The sequence below is a fragment of the Ovis aries genome, chromosome 4 (genome assembly GCF_016772045.2).
Source record: "Ovis aries strain OAR_USU_Benz2616 breed Rambouillet chromosome 4, ARS-UI_Ramb_v3.0, whole genome shotgun sequence".
Taxonomy (NCBI): Eukaryota; Metazoa; Chordata; class Mammalia; order Artiodactyla; family Bovidae; genus Ovis; species Ovis aries.
Genome location: NC_056057.1, coordinates 34,196,793 through 34,216,910, shown reverse-complemented (window position 1 = coordinate 34,216,910; position 20,118 = coordinate 34,196,793). Strand labels below are relative to the sequence as shown.

At 42.3% G+C, this 20,118-nt stretch overlaps 2 protein-coding genes across 4 annotated transcripts in view; both read right to left on the bottom strand.

Annotated features, from left to right (window-relative positions):
- LOC101121256 (ATP-dependent translocase ABCB1) overlaps positions 1-17,696 on the bottom strand; it is a 116,094-nt gene extending 98,398 nt beyond the window's left edge. For 2 of the 3 annotated variants that reach the window (XR_003589152.3, XM_027968525.3), the window contains exons 1-3: positions 17,500-17,696; positions 16,816-16,889; positions 11,633-11,693 (exon numbers count right to left, since the gene is read on the bottom strand). Coding sequence is in view for 2 of the 3 variants with exons in the window: in XM_027968525.3 (XP_027824326.2) it covers positions 11,633-11,693; positions 16,816-16,883 (129 nt within the window). In the remaining variant the exon portion in view is untranslated. Of the gene's footprint in view, positions 1-11,632; positions 11,696-16,815; positions 16,940-17,499 lie in introns of those variants that run through there. The other variant, XM_060414575.1, reaches the window with a different exon arrangement.
- Positions 1-20,118, bottom strand: part of LOC101122517 (phosphatidylcholine translocator ABCB4) — a 387,444-nt gene that overhangs the window by 197,007 nt on the left and 170,319 nt on the right.

Sequence of the window (20,118 nt, the reverse complement as noted above, 5' to 3'; positions counted from 1 at the left end):
ACCTGACAAACTCGCAAATGTTCTCTTAAGCTGTGTTAATGAGACTGTATTTGCTTGGATACCTGCCTTTCTTCAAGATTTATGTCAACCATCTTATGGCCTGGGACAACTCATCTTGTGCCAGTGTTATCTCAAAATGCACGTTGTAGGTGAAGGGCCTGGTGCCAGTCTCTGAGTTTTGAGACATTTCCTTTCTCTAATTAGCAGACTGCTAGTAGCTATATAACATCTGGCTGAAGACTAGCAGGGGGGCACTCTTTCTGCCCCCTTCTGATATCTATGTCAGAAGCTTTCTATCTCATTTATTCTTTCAGTTCAGTTCAGTCGCTCAGTCATGTCCGACTTTTTGTGACCCCATGAATCGCAGCACGCCAGGCCTCCCTGTTCCAGAGGGACATCTCCCGGAGTTCACTCAGACTCACGTCCATCAAGTCCATGATGCCATCCAGCCATCTCATCCTCGGTCGTCCCTTCTCCTCCTGCCCCCAATCCCTCCCAGCATCAGAGTTTTTTCCAATGAGTCAACTCTTCTCATGAGGTGGCCAAAGTACTGGAGTTTCAGCTTTAGCATCATTCCTTCCAAAGAAAACCCAGGGTTGATCTCCTTCAGAATGAATTGGTTGGATCTCCTTGCAGTCCAAGGGACTCTCAAGAGCCTTCTCCAACACCACAGTTCAAAAGCATCAATTCTTCAGTGATCAGCCTTCTTCATAGTCCAACTCTCACATCCATACATGACCACAGGAAAAACCAAAGCCTTGACTAGACGGACCTTAGTCGGCAAAGTAATGTCACTGCTTTTGAATATGCTATCTAGGTTGGTCATAATTTTTCTTCCAAGGAGTAAGCGTCTTTTAATTTCATGGCTGCAGTCACCATCTGCAGTGATTTTGGAGCCCAAAAAAATAAAGTCTGACACTGTTTCAACTGTTTCCCCATCTATTTCCCATGAAGTGATGGGACCGGATGCCATGATCTTCATTTTCTGAATGTTGAGCTTTAGGCCAACTTTTCGCTCTCCTCTTTCACTTTCATAAAGAGGCTTTTTAGCTCCTCTTCACTTTCTGCTATAAGGGTGATGTCATGTACATATCTGAGGTTATTGATATTTCTCCCAGCAATCTTGATTCCAGCTTATGTTTATTCCAGTCCAGCGTTTCTCATGATGTACTCTGCATAGAAGTTAAATAAGCAGGGTGACAATATACAGCCTTGACGTACTCCTTTTCCTATTTGGAACCAGTCTGTTGTCCCATGTCCAATTCTACCTATTGCTTCCTGACCTGCATACAGATTTCTCAAGAGGCAGGTCAGGTGGTCTGGTATTCCCATCTCTTTCAGAATTTTCCACAGTTTATTGTGATCCATACATTCAAAGGCTTTGGCATAGTCAATAAAGCAGAAATAGATGTTTTTCTGGAAAGCTCTTGCTTTTTCCATGATCCAGTGGATGTTGGCAATTTGATCTCTGATTCCTCCGCCTTTTCTAAAACCAGCTTGAACATCAGGAAGTTCACGGTTCACGTATTGCTAAAGCCTGGCTTAGAGAATTTTGAGCATTACTTTACTAGCATGTGAGATGAGTGCAATTGTGCGATAGTTTGAGCATTCTTTGGCATTGCCTTTCTTTGAGATTGGAAGGAAAACTGACCTCTTCCAGTCCTGTGGCCACTGCTGAGTTTTCCACATTTCCTGGCATATTGAGTACAGCACTTTCACAGCATCATCTTTCAGGATTTGAAACAGCTCAGTTGGAATTCCATCACCTCCACTAGCTTTGTTTGTAGTGATGCTTTCTAAGGCCCACTTGACTTCACATTCCAAGATGCCTGGCTCTAGATTAGTGATCACATCATCATGACTATCTGGGTCATGAAGATCTTTTTTGTACAGTTCTTCCATGTATTCTTGCCACCTCTTCTTAATATCTTCTGCTTCTGTTAGGTCCATACCATTTCTGTCCTTTATCGAGCCCATCCTTGCCTGAAATGTTCCCTTGGTATCTCTAATTTTCTTGAAGAGATCTCTAGTCTTTCTCAATCTGTTGTTTTCCTCTATTTCTTTGCATTGATCACTGAAGAAGGCTTTCTTATCTCTTCTTGCTATTCTTTGGAACTCTGCATTCAGATGCTTATATCTTTGCTTTTCTCCTTTGCTTTTTGCCTCTCTTCTTTTCACAGCTACTTGTAAGGTCTCCCCAGACAGCCATTTTGCTTTTTTGCATTTCTTTTCCATGGGGATGCTCTTGATCCCTGTCTCCTGTACAATGTCATGAACCTCATTCCATAGTTCATCAGGCACTCTATCTATCAGATCTAGGCACTTAAATCTATTTCTCACTTCCACTGTATAATCATAAGGGATTTGATTTAGGTCATACCTGAATGCTCTAGCGGTTTTCCCTACTTTCTTCAATTTGAGTCTGAATTTAGTAATAAGGAGTTCATGATCTGAGCCACAGTCAGCTCCTGGTCTTGTTTTTGTTGACTGTATAGAGCTTCTCCATCTTTGGCTGCAAAGAATATAATCAATATGATTTCGGTGTTGACCATCTGGTGATGTCCATGTGTAGAGTCTTCTCTTGTGTTGTTGGAAGAGGGTTTTTGCTATGACCAGTGCATTTTCTTGGCAAAACTCTATTAGTCTTTGCCCTGCTTCATTCTGCATTCCAAGGCCAAATTTGCCTGTTACTCCAGGTGTTTCTTGACTTCCTACTTTTGCATTCCAGTCCCCTATAATGAAAAGGACATCTTTTTTGGGTGTTAGTTCTAAAAGGTCTTATAGGTCTTCATAAAACCGTTCAACTTCAGCTTCTTCAGCATTACTGGCTGGGGCATAGACTTGGATAACTGTGATATTGAATGGTTTGCCTTGGAGACAAACAGAGATCATTCTGTCATTTTTGAGATTGCATCCAAGTACTGCATTTCGGACTCTTTCATTGACCATGATGGCCACTCCATTTCTTCTGAGGGATTCCTGCCCACAGTAGTAGATATAATGGTCATCTGAGTGAAATTCACCCATTCCAGTCCATTTTAGTTCGCTGATTCCTAGAATGTCGACGTTTACCCTTGCCATCTCTTGTTTGGCCACTTCCAGTTTGCCTTGATTCATGGACCTGACATTCCAGGTTCCTATGCAGTATTGCCCTTACAGCACTGGATCTTGCTTCTGTCACCAGTCACATCCACAGCTGGGTATTGTTTTTGCTTTGGCTCCATCCCTTCATTCTTTCTGTAGTTATTTCTCCTCTGATCTCCAGTAGCATATTGGGCACCTAATGACCTGGGGAGTTCCTCTTTTGGTATCCTATCATATTGCCTTTTCATACTGTTCATGGGGCGGCCGGGAAAAGCCACCTCCCACCCGAGGCCGGGGCGGTGACCCTGAGGAGCCACCCTGAGCCCGAGGCTAGGGACTGCAGCTGGAAGGAGTCACCCACACCCGAGGCAAGGGCCCGCAGCCCAGAGGAGCAACCCGAGGAGTGGTGGCTGTGCAGGCACAGGATTGCCTAGAGGAGCTATCCCACGTTGAATGTCAGGAACGGTGGTGTTAAGGAGATACCCCTCATCCAAGGTAAGGAGCAGCGGCTGTGCTTTGCTGGAGCAGCCGTGAAGAGATACCCTGAAGCCCAAGGTAAGAGAAATCCAAGTAAGATGGTAGGTGTTGCAAGAGGGCATCAGAGGGCAGACACACTGAAACCATACTCACAGAAAACTAGTCAATCTAATCACACTAGGACCACAGCCTTGTCTAACTCAATGAAACCAAGCCATGCCTGTGGGCAACCCAAGACGGGCGGGTCATGGTGGAGAGGTCTGATAGAATGTGGTCCACTGGAGAAGGGAATGGCAAGCCACTTCAGTATTCTTGCCTTGAGAACCCCATGAACATTTATTCTTTAATAAAACTTTATTACACAAAAGCTCTGAGTGATTAAGCCTTATCACTGGCCCCAGATTGAATTCCTCTCCTCCAGAGGCCAAGAATTCCGGCATCTTTCATGGCTCAGCAACAACCTCTCAATTTGAGGGCAGCAGTAACACTGCCGAATAGGACAAAAGGCTCAGGGCAATGTCCCACCTCTGTCATCTATTCAAAAGGAGACTTTGGAGGGAAAAAAATCTCTTAATAACCTTGACCTTCAGTTTCTACATTTATAAAATGGGGAAAATACTCATATACAGAAAGTTTCACATAGCTGTTATGAGGCTAAAAATGGTACTTCATAATAGAAATGTTTATTAGGCATATGATACAATACTAATATACAATATAAGCAGGTACTGTCATCGATTTTAGAAATATAAAATAAGATTCTTCAGGAGCTTAAAGTAAGGGATCAAGTAGACAAAAAGAAAAGTAACACATAGGGTGAAATGTAAGAAAGTGAAAGTGAAGTCACTCAGTCGTGTCTGACTGTTTGCAACCCCAAGGACTATAGCCCACCAGGCTCCTCCATCCATGGGATTCTCCAGGCAAGAATACTGGAGTGGGTTGCCATTTCCTTCTCCAAGGAAATGTAAGACAAAAGTTTATTTACAATTAGAGCCCTTTAAATACAAGGAAATGAAAACTGTTTGGTCAGATACTTACAGGGAAGAGAGAGGGGATGAGCCAGAACCACACAGGAGACAGGGTGATCAGCACTGAAAGTCAAGGGGTGGACTTCCCAGGGCAAAGAAGTAGAAGGTGCTGATAGAGGAGAGGCTTAGGTAATATCCAGCAGGCAAGATGGCGAACATGATCTTACCATGGTACCTGGCTGGAGGCCAACGTCAATGAATTCATTCATGCATGCATGCATTCATTCAACATTCAAAAAATGTTTATTAAGCACCTAGTAAGGATCAAGCCTGGTTCTAGGTACTAGCAACAACAGTGGCTAAGACAAGCTATCTCTCCTCATAAAGCTTATATTTTACTAATATGCAAATAGTTAAAGAGAAAATAGACATATTAAAAATCATTCACAATATTCAACATTCATTCAGTATGCAAGTCCCTATTAAAGTTCTAGGGACTGTTCTAGGATCCTGGAGCACAGCAATGAAGAAAGCACACCAAACCTCTCTGCCCTCATGGAGCTTAGATTCAAGGAGAACGTGAAACATAAACAAGAAACCAGACAGTGGTTAATTATTCAGGAGAAATACCACACGGAGTCAGGTGTCATGGTGACAGGTAGCTGGCTCAGACTGGTGGGCAGGGAAAGTCACTATGAAAAGGCAACATCTGAGCTAAGTCATCAAATCATAGGAAGGAAAAAGTCATGTGACAATCTGGGAACAGAGGATCCCAGGCAGAAAGAACAAACACAAAGATCCTGGGGTGAATACAAGCCCTGTGTGTTTCAGGGACCAGATATGGTGATTACTGTGGCCAGAGGAAGGTGAAGGAGCCCTGTCTGGCGTGAAATCAGAGATGAGACGAGCTCAGGCTATAGATGGCCTCTGATGGCCAGAGGAGGGAGTTTGTTTTTATGCTAAACCTCCCATCTGAGTGTAAAAGAAAGGCCTTCCTTAGATGGTTTTCAGGCAGGAACTGAGGTGGCTTGATGTGACTACCATGGGTAGGATAATTTGTAGAGGAGCTAACGTGGAGCAGGGGTACTAGGAGTTAGAGAGTGGTTGACAGAACCAAGTCCAGAGCAGGAGTGGGAGGCAGAACAATGCCCCACCTCCCGAGCTTGACCATATCCTAATCACAGGAACCTGTGAATATGCTTCCTTATATGATAAAAAGGACTTTGCAGACATTAAAGATACTGAGATGGGGAAATTATCCTGGATTATCCAAGTGGGCTCAATGTCATCATAAGGATCCTTATAAGAGGGAGCCACGGGGATCAGACTCAGTAGTAGGAGAAATGATGAGTGAAGTAAGGAAGGGGCCAGGAGTCCAAGAAGGCAGGAAGCCTGTAGAAGCTGAAAAAGGAGGGAAACATTCCTTCTTGGAGCCACGAGGAGAATCCAGCCCTGATGGCACCTTGACTTTAGCCTAGTGAGACTTTGAGCTCCAGAACTATACGATAATACATTTGTGTTGTTTTAAGCCACTAAGCTACCTGTACTTTCTTCCAGCAATAGAAAATGAATGTGCAAAGTAAAAAAAAAAAAAAAAAGGATGATAAGGAAAAATGGCCAAGCAAAAAGGATCAGAAGTAGTTGGGGGGAGCAGGGGGAAGAGGTTTATCTGAGTTTACAGCAACAGAGATGGGCATTCACCCAGATGATAAAGCAAAGGTCTTTGTTCATAGAGTAATTTACTAAAGGAAGGTAGGGATGAAGGCTGTTGGAACTGAAGAGGTCAAAGAATGTGGTACCTAGGAGACTTTAATACGGTGACCAAAATAAAAGAATGTGGAGGGCATAGGTGAATGAAGGAGAAGCAATCAAATGCCAAGGTTCCCAATGGAGAAGCAGAAGTGACTAGAAATCAGTAGAAGGTGTATCGCTGCCAATGGATAGAAGGTATGATAACTGCAGAATGAAACAAATATGGAAGGAGTTCTGCATGAAAATGATTCAGAAATGGCCATGTGAAACTAGAGAACGGCCAACAATACCACCGACTCCAAGGATTGGGAGTGGAGGTGCTCTAAGTCCACAGGCAAAGGTGACACAAGAACAGAACCAAAGAACTGGGAGGAAAGTGAGCAGACTCTGGCATCGCAGACGCAAACAGGAGGAATGAACATGGTGAACAGCATCAAGTGCTACTCAAAAGTCAGCAGAGACTGTCCACTGAATTCGCTGAGTGGTGGGGACAGAGCCAAATTAGAATGTAAGAAGTGATTTGGAGGTGAAACAGACAGAGAGCAAAGTCACCTCCTATTTGTGAAGCAAGCTAGAGGAGGCTTAGTGAAATGGAGGGCATTAGTGAAATTAAAGATAGGTGACATGTAAATACCAATCAGAAAGACCCAGTTGAGAGGGAGAGATGGAGGATACAGAAGAGAAAGGATAATCACAATAATGTGAGGTCCTTGAGAAAGCAGAGGACACAGGGGCCAAAGCACAGTGCACAAGAGGGCGATTAAAGAACCAGATGCTTCCTCTGTTAGAACAGGAGGGAGAAGGAAGCGACTGACCTGGGTACCGGGGTGTCTGTAGACTGAGAGAAGAGCTGAGGAACTGCTGTCAGGGGGCTTCCATTTGGTTTGTGAAATTAAAAAAAAAAAAAAGAAGGGGTCATCTACGAAGAGCTGGGGCTTGTGGGGAGATGTGGGAAATTCATAAAGGGCTTAACATACTCAGTGAGAAGAGGAAGAGTAATATTTCTGTGTGGGATACATGCTGCCATGAGGTTTTTCTCCAGCATCCATCAGATGTAGGGGTTTAGGCACCAAGAAAGCAGATGGTCGATCTGCCTGGGCTGAGCTTGACAAGTGACAGGTGAAAGGAAGTCTGCAGCTCAGGCAGGAGCATAACCAAAGTGATGATCATTGCTCTAAGGTGATAAGAGAAGGGGAACAAGAAGGGGCTGCTGGGAAATTGACAGGTCAGGGGACTCAGGATCTAACAGTGAGCACTGAGCTCACTGAAGAAACAGTGAGCAGATTGAAGACAGAGGAGTAGCTGGCTAGTTCTATCTAACTGCTTCATAACAGCCCTTTAGATGTAGAACAGTTTCAAATAACAAACCTAGGATCTAAGTGTGTGCATGGGTGGCTGGAATAAAGGGGAGGGAAAGAGCGGTTATCTTTATAACACCATTAAAGTCACCCAAGATAGTAGGAGCACCAGGGGTGGAGAGGGAGACACTGAGCCAGATGGTAAAGTCTCCAGTGAGGAAGGACCAGCTGGCCACAAGGTAACTGCACCAAAGAACCTGTCAATTCCAAGCAAATAAAAGTTTAACCAATCACATACTATCATAAATGATTAAAGCTGTTAAAGGCTCTGGCTCTAGTGTAAGCAAGGCAACCCACTCCACTATTCTTGCCTGGAGAATCCCATGGACGGAGGAACCTGGTGGGCTATAGTCCATGGGGTTGCAAAAGAGTCGGGCATGGCTGAGTGACTAAACAGCAACAAAATGTTGCAACAAAGCCTGAGAGAAAATAAAGGCCAATAGAAAAATCTGAATCTATTCCTTACCTCTTCGTCATCATTTTCTCAAGACTGCTAAAAAATAGTCTTCTACTAGAAAAAAGTGAACAGGCCTGGTGTACAGAAAACAGTTAACACTGCAAGCCTGAGCCTGCATTCAAAGCTAGCCCTTGGCTGGCATCTAGAATTTGGATTTTGGGAAGAATAACCATCACCCTAACTGATAGAAGTGGCCGAACGATTTGTACAAACAACGTGCTTTATGCTGAGGGTCTGCCTTCCTTCTGTGAGTCTGGAATTTTGGTACACGCTGTGCCTACATCATCAGCTCCCAGTCAGAAACCCTTGGGCACTGAGTCTCTATGAAGCTTCCCCGACCGCATTTCACACACTGAGTCGGCACAACTCATTGCTGGAGGAATCAAGTCGACTCCACTAGACAGGACGCTCTTGGACCTTTCCCGCCTTCCTTTTCCCACTGCTGATTTTGCTTTCTGTCCTCTTGCTGTAATAAATCTTAGCCATGAGTATGGCAATAAGCTGAGTCCTGTGAGTCCCCCAAGTGAATCATCGAACCTGGGGTTCTTGGAAACTCCCAACACACGTGAGTTTTTATCTTATCTGGAAATTTTTATTAATCAGCAATGCTAATGAAAGGTTGTTGCTGAACCACAAAGGACACTGGGATTCTTGGCCTCCAGAGGAGAAGAATTCAATCTGGGGCCAGAGATGAAGCTTGATCACTCAGAGCTTTTGTGTAATAGAGTTTTATTAAAGTATAAAAGGGACAGAGAAAGCTTCTGACATAGACATCAGAAGGGGGATGGAGAGTGCCCTCTCACTAGTGTTAGCAGTGGAGTTATATACCTTTTAATTAGTTATTACAATGAATCAAAAGAATGTCTGGAGGTTGTAAAGATCTTACTAGACCCACTCTCATAATTTACATTTTAAGATAACAGAATTAGCCAGAAGGTTTTCAGGAAGGAGAAACTGTCCTCAAACAGGATACATTGTTGTTGTATAATCCTTAGTACAGAGTTTAAACTGAGTTGTGTAATTGACTAAGACTAAGGAATGTAGACAAAAGAAGTTTGTCCTTTCCTCCTCCTTGAGAATTCCAGACCCCTCTCTCCTTGGGGACCCCCCGATTTCTCATCAACCTGCCTAGGAATTGATTATCTCAATAACAGCATCAGCATTTTACTGTCAAACATTCTGAATATGTCTCTGTCTATATAGATTTTATATAAAGTTCAGTTTTCTGTGTCAACTCCTTTAAGAGAAAGGCATGAGGAAAAGCCACGTAAACATTCAGTATAGCTTTCCATCAAAAAGCTAAGAATATATTCCTTCCTTCGTATGCCAACCTGAGCACTATCATTTAGTGTGAATTTCTCAGGTCTGAACTTTGGCCCTGATGAGTATTCCTGGGCAAGTTAGTAAGTCTCACCTCCCTTTCTTCATCTACAAAATTAAAACAATAGCAGTATCTATCTCCAAGGGAGTTGCAAAGATTAATGCATTCACATAGAAAGTATTTATTGCAACCCATGGCATAAAAAAAGCTGTATTTGTGTTGTAATTATCACCTGGCCTTCAAACTCCAGATTTTTATTGTTTGGTGGCCTGAATTGGTTTAATAGTCTTACCTCTATATATTAGGTCTGATAAATTTTCTAAAACATAAGACTAATTTTTAAAATTTAATTTACTTCTAAAAAATGAAATTACAAAAGACAGAAATAGTCTAGTCTCAAAATGACGGAATTGGAAATTAAATCTTGGGAATAAACCCTATTTTAACACCAAAGCTTCTTTTAATATAAGAATATAAAATGAAATGTAAAACAAAAACTGTCACTTGGTTATTTCTGAGAATAACTCGAGTACACAGTCTAATTTCCCCAAAATTCCAAAGAGAATAAAGACAGACTCACAGGTGGAATTTTATCAAGAGCAACTGGAGTGTGAGAAGATGTTCACATAAGATCACTGGAGTGTAAAAGGCAGCTCATTTTTGTGCTTGTAACCATACTTAATATTCAATTTTACTAATATTCATTTTATAAGATAGCCTTCCCCACACACATACACAAATTTTACAAGTGTCTGGTGCGCTATGTCTGAATTACAAAGTGTGTACTGCTGCTGCTGCTGCTAAATTGCTTTAGTTGTGTGGGACTCTGTGCGACCCCATAGACAGCAGCCCACCAGGCTCCCCCGTCCCTGGGATTCTCCAGGCAAGAACACTGGAGTGGCTTGCCATTTCCTTCTCCAATGCATGAAAGTGAAAGGTGAAAGTGAAGTAGCTACGAAGTAGCTACAAGACTTAATTGGTTTAGTAAGTCTTCCAGGTTCTAACTGCATAGTTCCCCTATCTGTATTCTCAGGGAAAAAAAGAAAACAAAAAAACAACAACAAAAAAAAAAAACAAATACAGGTAAAGAGGGCTCATCAACCAGCCTGTCTTATTCCAAATCTGATTAAAGAAAATCTAAGTGGCCACCACTTAGAAAATAAGACAAAGAAGTATATTAAGGTTTTCAAATTCCAGATTTTCCGTTATTCAGCACAGAAGCACAGTGACAGGTACTCAGCCACAGTAATTTTTATTTTATTTTATTTTAATTTTTTAATTTTTACTTTATTTTACTTTACAATACTGTATTGGTTTTGCCATACATTGACCCGAATCCACCATGGATGTATACAAGCTCCCAATCCTGAATCCCCCTCCCACCTCCCACCCCACATCATCTCTCTGGATCATCCCCATGCACCAGCCCCAAGCATCCTGTATCCTGTATCGAACATAGACTGGCACTTCGTTTCTTACATGATAGTATACATGTTTCAATGCCATTCTTCCAAATCATCCCACCCTCTCCCTCTCCCTCTCCCTCTCCCTCAGAGTCCAAAAGTCCATTCTATACATCTGTGTCTCTTTTGCTGTCTCGCATACAGGGTCATCATTACCATCTTTCTAAATTCCGTACAGATGTGTCAGTATACTGTATTGGTGTTTTTCTTTCTGTAAGCCACAGTAATTAATAACCCACTGCTAACTTCTATTATGAGTGCCTGGGACTTTGACCTCAAACCTGCCAGGATTAGAGCCCTTGGCGATAAGGTACCCCAGGTTTTGTTTGGACCACACTCCATGAGGCTGGTTATCTCTGTCTAGGACTGAAACCACCAATGGGAGAAGTGCTTGTGTAGTTGACATATCACTGGTAACATAACTAGTTAGGAGAATACTGAAACCCAGGCCAGGACAGGGGATTCTGGAGGCTCTCTGCACACAGCAAGTTTGTGTACAATGCTCATCATTCCCTGAAAACAAGCTGAATTAAGTGAGTTCATTTTACCTCTTCATTAACATACTCCCAAGAAAATATTTTACCAGATGAAACCTCTTTTTTAGATCAAGAGAAGGCACAGCACTTTTTCTTTTGTTTCACTTTGTTTTCATTGGAGTGAGATTGGTTTACAGCCTTGTGTTGGTTTCTGCTGTGCAAAGTGAATCAGCTGTGTGTGTGTGTATATAGAATAGTGAACACATTCAAACTCACCATTGTAAAAGTACCGACAGTTGGTCTCTTTTCTTTCTTCTCATCTTTTTTACTGAAAAACCTAGCAACAGAATTACATAAAACTTTAAAAACTATGTAAATCCATATCCAATCAACGTTGAGCTTATATTTAGCAACAACCAGAACAAAGAAACATGTCTACAGTGTCATTAAAAAAAAAAACAAAACAGGTTATAATATGATCCCATTTATAAAGTTTGTTTAATAAACCTAGAAATCTATACACAGGGCTATCACTGGGTATTGAGATTTCAAATTATTTTCTTCATTGTGCCTTTGGTATTTCCTAATTTTCTATGATGAATACACAGAGACACACAAATTTGGAATTAGAAAAATTATGGGAAATAGATGGGGAAACAGTGGAAACAGTGTCAGACTTTATGTTTTGGGGCTCCAAAATCACTGCAGATGGTGACTGCAGCCATGAAATTAAAAGACGCTTACTCCTTGGAAGAAAAGTTATGACCAACCTAGATAGCATATTCAAAAGCAGAGACATTACTTTGCCGACTAAGGTCTGTCTAGTCAAGGCTATGGTTTTTCCAGTAGTCATGTATGGGTGTGAGTTGGACTGTGAAGAAGGCTGAGTGCCGAAGAATTGATCCTTTTGAACTATGGTGTTGGAGAAGACTCTTGAGAGTCCCTTGGACTGCAAGGAGATCCAGCAGTCCATTCTGAAGATCAGTCCTGGGATTTCTTTGGGAGGAATGATGCTAAAGCTGAAACTCCAGTACTTTGGCCACCTCATGCGAAGAGTTGACTCACTGGAAAAGACTCTGATGCTGGCAGGGATTGGGGGCAGGAGGAGAAGGGGATGACAGAGAATGAGATGGCTGGATGGCATCACTGACTCGATGGCCGTGAGTCTGAGTGAATTCTGGGAGTTGGTGATGGACATGGAGGCCTGGCGTGCTGCGATTCATGGGGTTGGAAAGAATTAGACACGACTGAGCGACTGAACTGAACTGAACTGATGGACACCATATCTTTGACAAAGGAGGCAAGAATATACAATGGAGAAAAGACAGTCTCTTTAACAAGTGGTGCTGGGAAAACTGGTCAACCACTTGTAAAAGAATGAAACTAGAACACTTTCTAACACCATACACAAAAATAAACTCAAAATGGATTAAAGATCGAAACACTAAGACCAGAAACTATAATACTCCTAGAGAAGAACATAGGAAAAACACTCTCCGACATAAAGCACAGCAGGCTCCTCCACAACACACCTCCCAGAATATTGGAAATAAACGCAAAAATAAACAAATGGGACCTAATTAAACTTAAAAGCTTCTGCACAACAAAGGAAACTATAAGCAAGGTGAAAAGACAGCCTTCAGAATGGAGGGAAAATAATAGCAAATGAAGCAACTGACAAACAACTAATCTCAAAAATATACAAGCAACTCCTGCAGCTCAATTCCAGAAAAATAAATGACCCAATCAAAAAATGGGCAAAAGAACTAAACAGACATTTCTCTAAAGAAGACATACAGATGGCTAACAAACACATGAAAAGATGCTTAACATCACTCATTATCAGAGAAATGCAAATCAAAACCACAATGAGGTACCATTTCACACCAGTCAGAATGGCTGCGATCCAAAAGTCTACAAGCAATAAATGCTGGAGAGGATGTGGAGAAAAGGGAACCCTCTTACACTCTTGGTGGGAATGCAAACTAGTACAGCCACTATGGAGAACAGTGTGGAGATTCCTTAAAAAACTGGAAACAGAACTGCCTTATGACCCAGCAATCCCACTACTGGGCATATACACCGAGGAAACCAGAATTGAAAGGGACACGTGTACCCCAGTGTTCACTGCAGCACTGTTTATAACAGCCAGGACATGGAAGCAACCTAGATGTCCATCAGCAGATGAATGGATAAGAAAGCGGTGGTACATATACACAATGGAGTATTACTCAGCTATTAAAAAGAATTCATTTGAATCAGTTCTCATGAGGTGGATGAAACTGGAGCCGATTATAGAGAGTGAAGAAAGCCAGAAAGAAAAACACCAATACAGTATACAGGGATCAAGACCATCCCCATGGAAAAGAAATGCAAAAAAGCAAAATGGTTGTCTGGGGAGGCCTTACAAATAGCTGTGAAAAGAAGAGAAGCAAAAAGCAAAGGAGAAAGGAAAGATATAAGCATCTGAATGCAGAGTTCCAAAGAACAGCAAGAAGAGATAAGAAAGCCTTCTTCAGCGATCAATGCAAACAAATAGAGGAAAACAACAGAATGGGAAAGACTAGCGATCTCTTCAAAAAAATTAGAGATACTAAGGGAACATTTCATGCAAAGATGGGCTTGATAAAGGACAGAAGTGGTATGGACCTAACAGAAGAGGAAGATATTAAGAAGAGGTGGCAAGCAGACACAGAAGAACTGTACAAAAAGATCTTCATGACCTAGACAATCACGATGGTGTGATCACTCACTTAGAGCCAGACATCTTGGAATGTGAAGTCAGGTGGGCCTTAGAAAGCATCACTACGAACAAAGCTAGTGGAGATGATGGAATTCCAGTTGAGCTATTTCAAACCCTAAAAGAGGATGCTGTGAAAGTGCTGCACTCAATATGCCAGCAAATTTGGAAAACTCAGCAGTGGCCACAGGACTGGAAAAGGTCAGTTTTCATTCCAATCTCAAAGAAAGGCAATGCCAAAGAATGCTCAAACTACCACACAATTGCACTCATCTCACATGCTAGTAAAGTAATGCTCAAAATTCTCCAAGCCAGGCTTCAGCAATACGTGAACCCTGAACTCCCTGATGTTCAAGCTGGTTTTAGAAAAGGCAGAGGAACCAGAGATCAAATTGCCAACATCCACTGGATCATGGAAAAAGCAAGAGAGTTCCAGAAAAACATCTATTTCTGCTTTACTGACTATGCCAAAGCCTTTGACTGTGTGGATCACAATAAACTGTGGAACATTCTGAAAGAGATGGGAATGCCAGACCACCTGACCTGCCTCTTGAGAAATCTATATGCTGGTCAGGAAGCAACAGTTAGAACTGGACATGGAACAATAGACTGGTTCCAAACAGGAAAAGGAGTACATCAAGGCTGTATATTGTCACCCTGCTTATTTAACTTCTATGCAGAGTACATCATGAGAAATGCTGGACTGGAAGAAACATAAGCTGGAATCAAGATTGCCAGGAGAAATATCAATAACCTCAGATATGCAGATGACACCACCGTTATGGCAGAAAGTGAAGAGGAGCTAAAAAGCCTCTTGATGAAAGTGAAAGAGGAGAGTGAAAAAGTTGGCTTAAAGCTCAACATTCAGAAAACGAAGATCATGGCATCGGTTCCATCACTTCATGGGAAATAGATGGGGAAACAGTGGAAACAGTGTCAGACTTTATTTTGGGGGGCTCCAAAATCACTGCAGATAGTGACTGCAGCCATGAAATTAAAAGACGCTTACTCCTTGGAAGAAAAGTTATGACCAACCTAGATAGCATATTCAAAAGCAGAGACATTACTTTGCTGACTAAGGTCCATCTAGTCAAGGCTATGGTTTTTCCAGTAGTCATGTGTGGATGTGAGAGTTGGACTGTGGAGAAGGCTTAGCGCTGAAGAATGGATGCATTTGAACTGTGGTGCTGGAGAAGAATCTTGAGAGTCCCTTGGACTGCAAGGAGATCCAACCAATCCATTCTGAAGGAGATCAGCCCTGGGATTTCTTTGGAAGCAATGATGCTAAAGCTGAAACTCCAATACTTTGGCCACCTCATGCAAAGTGTTGACTCACTGGAAAAGACTGATCCTGGAGGGATTGGGGGCAGGAGGAGAAGGAGACGACAGAGGATGAGATGGTTGGATGGCATCACTGACTGGATGGATGTGAATCTGAGTGAACTGCAGGAGTTGGGGATGGACAGGGAGGCCTGGTGTGCTGCGATTCATGGGGTCGCCAAGAGTCGGACACGACTGAGAGACTGAACTGAACTGAACTGAAAGCATATATATGGAAGTTAGAAAGATGATAATGATAATCCTGTATGCGAGAGAGCAAAAGAGATACAGATGTATAGAACAGTCTTATGGACTCTGTGGGAGAGGGAGACGGTGGGTGAATGCCATTGAAACATGTATAATATCATATATGAAATGAATTGCCAGTCCAGGTTTGATGCATGATACTGGATGCTTGGGGCTGGTGCACTGGGATGACCCCGAGGGATGGTATGGGGAGGGAGGTGGGAGGGGGGGTCAGGATGGGGAACACGTGTATACCGGTGGTGGTTCATGTTGATGTATGGCAAAACCAATATAATATTATAAAGTAATTAACCTCAAATTAAAATAAATAAATTTATATTTAAAAATCATGAAATCATATTCAGATTCAACATTGTTTTTAAAAAATCTCTTTAATGTCCACACTTGTATTTCTTTTCTCTTACACTGAAAAGCTTAGTTTCTAATAATATTAATAACCTTACTCATTTACCCTTTACCATTTATTATTTATTATTATTTACCATTTATTATTATTATATTTACCATTTATTATTAAGTTTACCATTTATTACTAACAGAGCTTACTGAGTGAAACTGAAGATTTCCTGTACAGATACTGCACTGTGATAAAAATTTACTTAAGATAATTATTTTTCCTATGTGATTACAGAGCCAATTCTATACACAGGATAATTTTACACCATTCTAATAATTCTTTGGTAGTACACTCTTCTCACAATTACTTCTACCAGAGTCAGATACCCATTGCCTTAAAAAGAAAAAAAGAATACTTAAAAGTAGTTGTGGCCTTCTGTCCCATCTGGTGCGTGCCACTAACATGCAGTGTTTATGTGACTGTTTTACCAGAAGGAACACACTGGACCACAAAGCAGGCTCGCGGACGGTCAACATCACACGTAAAGCAGAAGGTTATAAAACACAGGAAAGGAAATGAACCCTGGCTTGTGTGGGACCAGAAAGCTGAGGAAGAAGCTCACCGTGCAAATGCTGGGCTCAACTCAAGCAAGCGAAGCTCCGCAATTGCCCGCATTTAAGATACAAAAACCCATCACCACCATGGTCATCAGCTCATTTAATTCAGAGTTGGAGGCCGGAAACAAATCTCCCAAGTTTCTCAAGCCATGTCAAGTATGAAAGTGAAACAAACTACCTTTTTTTGTCCCTTTTCAAGAAATTTCCACCCCCTGCTCTTCCACTGCGGCCGTCTTCAAGATCCATCGCGACCTGAGGAGCAACCACAGCCAATCAGTCAAACGTAAGATCCTCAGAAGGCTAAGGTGAAACTGAACTTTCCTACAACTTTACTCCGCCGGCAGAAGGGCGGAGCGCCGCCCTGATGCTTCAGCGGCTCGTGGTCGCGAGGGTCGCCGCAGGGACACGCCTCATTGTCAGGCATCCAGCCTCCGCACGCGAGCCGAGGGGCAGAGCGGCGCGCCGGCCCGGACTTTGCCCGCCTCCACCGCAGCTCTCCCTCCCGGGTCCCCACGCCATCCATCTGCCCGCGGGCTCAGAGCCCGGCTGCCCGCACAGCGCTGGCTCTGCAGGCTCGCGGCAGCAGACTCCAGGACGCATAACTAGCTCAAAAAAAAAAAAAACAAAACAAAACAAAACAAAACAAAACCCCAAAACACCAACTAGAGACGGGTGCCACAAGAGCTCCGCAACTGAGAATAAGTCTCACCCCTTTTAGTCCCCGTGGACTTGCCAACTGGCATCTCCTCTTCCCTCTCCTCCGAAGCCCTCCGCCCCAGGAGACCCAACTCAGGAAATTAGAGAGCCCATCCATCCTCCCCCCGAACCTTCTCCGTCTAGTCCCCAGCTTCCCGCGCCCTACCTCGGGCTTTCAACCTCGGAATGTTCACTAAGGCGTGAACCTTTGAAGAAGAGATTCAGACTCCAGCGGAAAGACGCGGCGGATGCGAACAGCGGTCCTGGCTCCTGAGAGTCTTGAAGAGCCGCTGCTCGCTGCTCGAAGGCGCCCCGACTTCCCGTGGCCCTGCGAGCAGGGAGCGGAGAACTTGCGCAAAGCCCACGCCCGGTGCTCTGCGCTCGGCCAATCAGCCGCAGGCTCGGGACAGCTCCCGGCAGGTTCTATTGAATCCTGATTGCGCCAAGTTACGAAACAGGTTGGAATTAGGGGAGGAATGTCCTCGCTTCTCTTGCCCCTCAGTAAAAGGGCGAGCAAGGGAACGCTTATCAGCTGAATCACCGAGGGCTTTTACGTTTAGAGAGCCCTTGTCTGTACAAGTCCACGAAACTATGAATGTATAGATAGATATAAATGTTAGTATAGAATTCGCTTCTTGTGACTCGAGTAGATAAGGGAAATTTTCTTTGATATTGCATCCAATATATTCTAATAAAACAGTTTCCGGCTGTGCCTATTGTGTAGTTAAAATTCCCTTTCTCTCTATTATATTTTGTTTTTCATTAGATTGCACATTGTTACTTTTTTTTCTTTAAGTCATATATTTTTGTCTTTATAACAACAAATTAAACATATGGTGAAAAAATAAAATTCCCTTCCAAGCAGCATCATTTAAAAAGCCAGGTGAAATTTTTCTGCAAGTGTTTTCTTCAGTATGTTTGACAGTTTCTAAGGTGTATATGTTTATACTTTATTTGAAGAGATACAAATAACTGGTCTTTCCCAGTGGCTCAGATGGGGAAAAACCTACCTGCAATGCCGTAGATGGGGTTCGAATCCTGGGTGGGGAAGATCCTCTAGAGAAGAAAATGGCAACCCACTCCAGTATTCTTGCCTAGAGAATTCCATGGACAGAGGAGCCAGGTTGACTGCAGCCCATGGGTTGTTGCAGAGTCGGACATGACTGAGCGACTAACACTTTCTGCTTCAAGAAATATATGGGAAGATTTTTTTCTTAAACATATAAATCGAAACGGACATTTCAAGGTAGAAATGTCTGTAAAAGAGTGTAATATTCTTCGGTTTTAGCCATCAGATGAATGCCCTGTTTTTCTCAAGGCATTTTAAAACGTATATTTTTATTTGGATTCTAAAACTATTGTGTATTTTAACATGTTGCTTTAGTTGTAATTTAATGCCATATCTACTGTTACCATTTGCAGATTTTCCTGGTCCTCTCTTATCCTCAAATTGATGAAAAGTAAGTGCAATTGTGAAGACAATTCAGACTCATAATCTTAATTCCAACTCCTTGCATTTCAATTTCTGTAAATGCGTTGTTAATAAATGTTTTTATTTCTTTAATGTAGAATTTTCAGAAGTTTTAAATTCTGCCATTAATAGAAAATCCATTACACATATTTTTATCAATCAATAAGCACTGACTAAAAATAGATTCTGAAGAATGTCCAGGCTCTCTGGTTGTATATTTAGATGACTATTTATATCCTAGCTCCCTCAACCCTTCACTACCTTTTCAAGCTACTCTTACAATTTATTTTTTATGCTCTCACCTACTTTCCTTCTTCTCCTAAGTAGAGAATTTTTTTTTCTTCAGGAGGTCCTTCTTCCCATGACTCTTTTGTGGTAAATTCCGTGTATTTCTTTCCCTGGTCTCACCAATAATTCATTTTCCTTATTTCTCCTACTTCTATCTAGCCAATCTGAGTGTGAATTGAAGATTCAATATTCTCAAAAAAAGGAATGCAAATTCACACTGATGAACTCTGCTGACCTGAGCAAGAGAGAGAACACACTGGAAGTTTCAGTCCAAAGAGCAAGACAGATGACAGCTGTGGCAACAACAGTCAAGGATCCACACACCCTCCACCCATTTGTGTGTAATTACCATTTGTGTGTAATTAATTTTATGTACAAAGGATGCATGACTATCTTGATGACAGGGGACATTGAATGACTGTACCTGAATTCACGTTGGATTACATCAGATTGCTTCTATGCACACATGCACTTTAAAAAAGAAAAACTCTTCACGTAAGCATATTGCTCCCCAAAGAGGTTATTTCTCTTGACATTGTTTAACCAATGGATTCAACAGCCTTGACTTGGGTGAAATGGTGATCAGAAGATAACAAATTGACTTATTCTAAAACTAAGTGATTAAGCCATGTATCCAAAGTGAAAGTCGCTCAGTCATGTCTGACTCCTTGTGACCCCATGGACTATACAGTCCCTGGAATTCTCCAGGCCAGAATTCTGGAGTGGTAGCCTTTCCCTTCTCCAGGGAATTTTCCCAACCCTGGGGTGGAACCCAGGTCTCCCGCATTGCAGGTGGATTCTTTACCAGCTGAGCCAGCAGGGAAGCCCAAGCCATGTATCCAAGTCAATGACAAACAGAAGTCTGAATTCTACTCTCTATGTATCCTTCTCTGTCTATACTAGCCAGAAGTGACTCTTACCACCCCCATCCTATGCTAATAATCTGTGTCCCTCATTTGCTATTTATTATTACTTTTTATACGATTAAGAATTTCTCTCTCTCTCTCTCTTTTTTTTTTTTTTTTT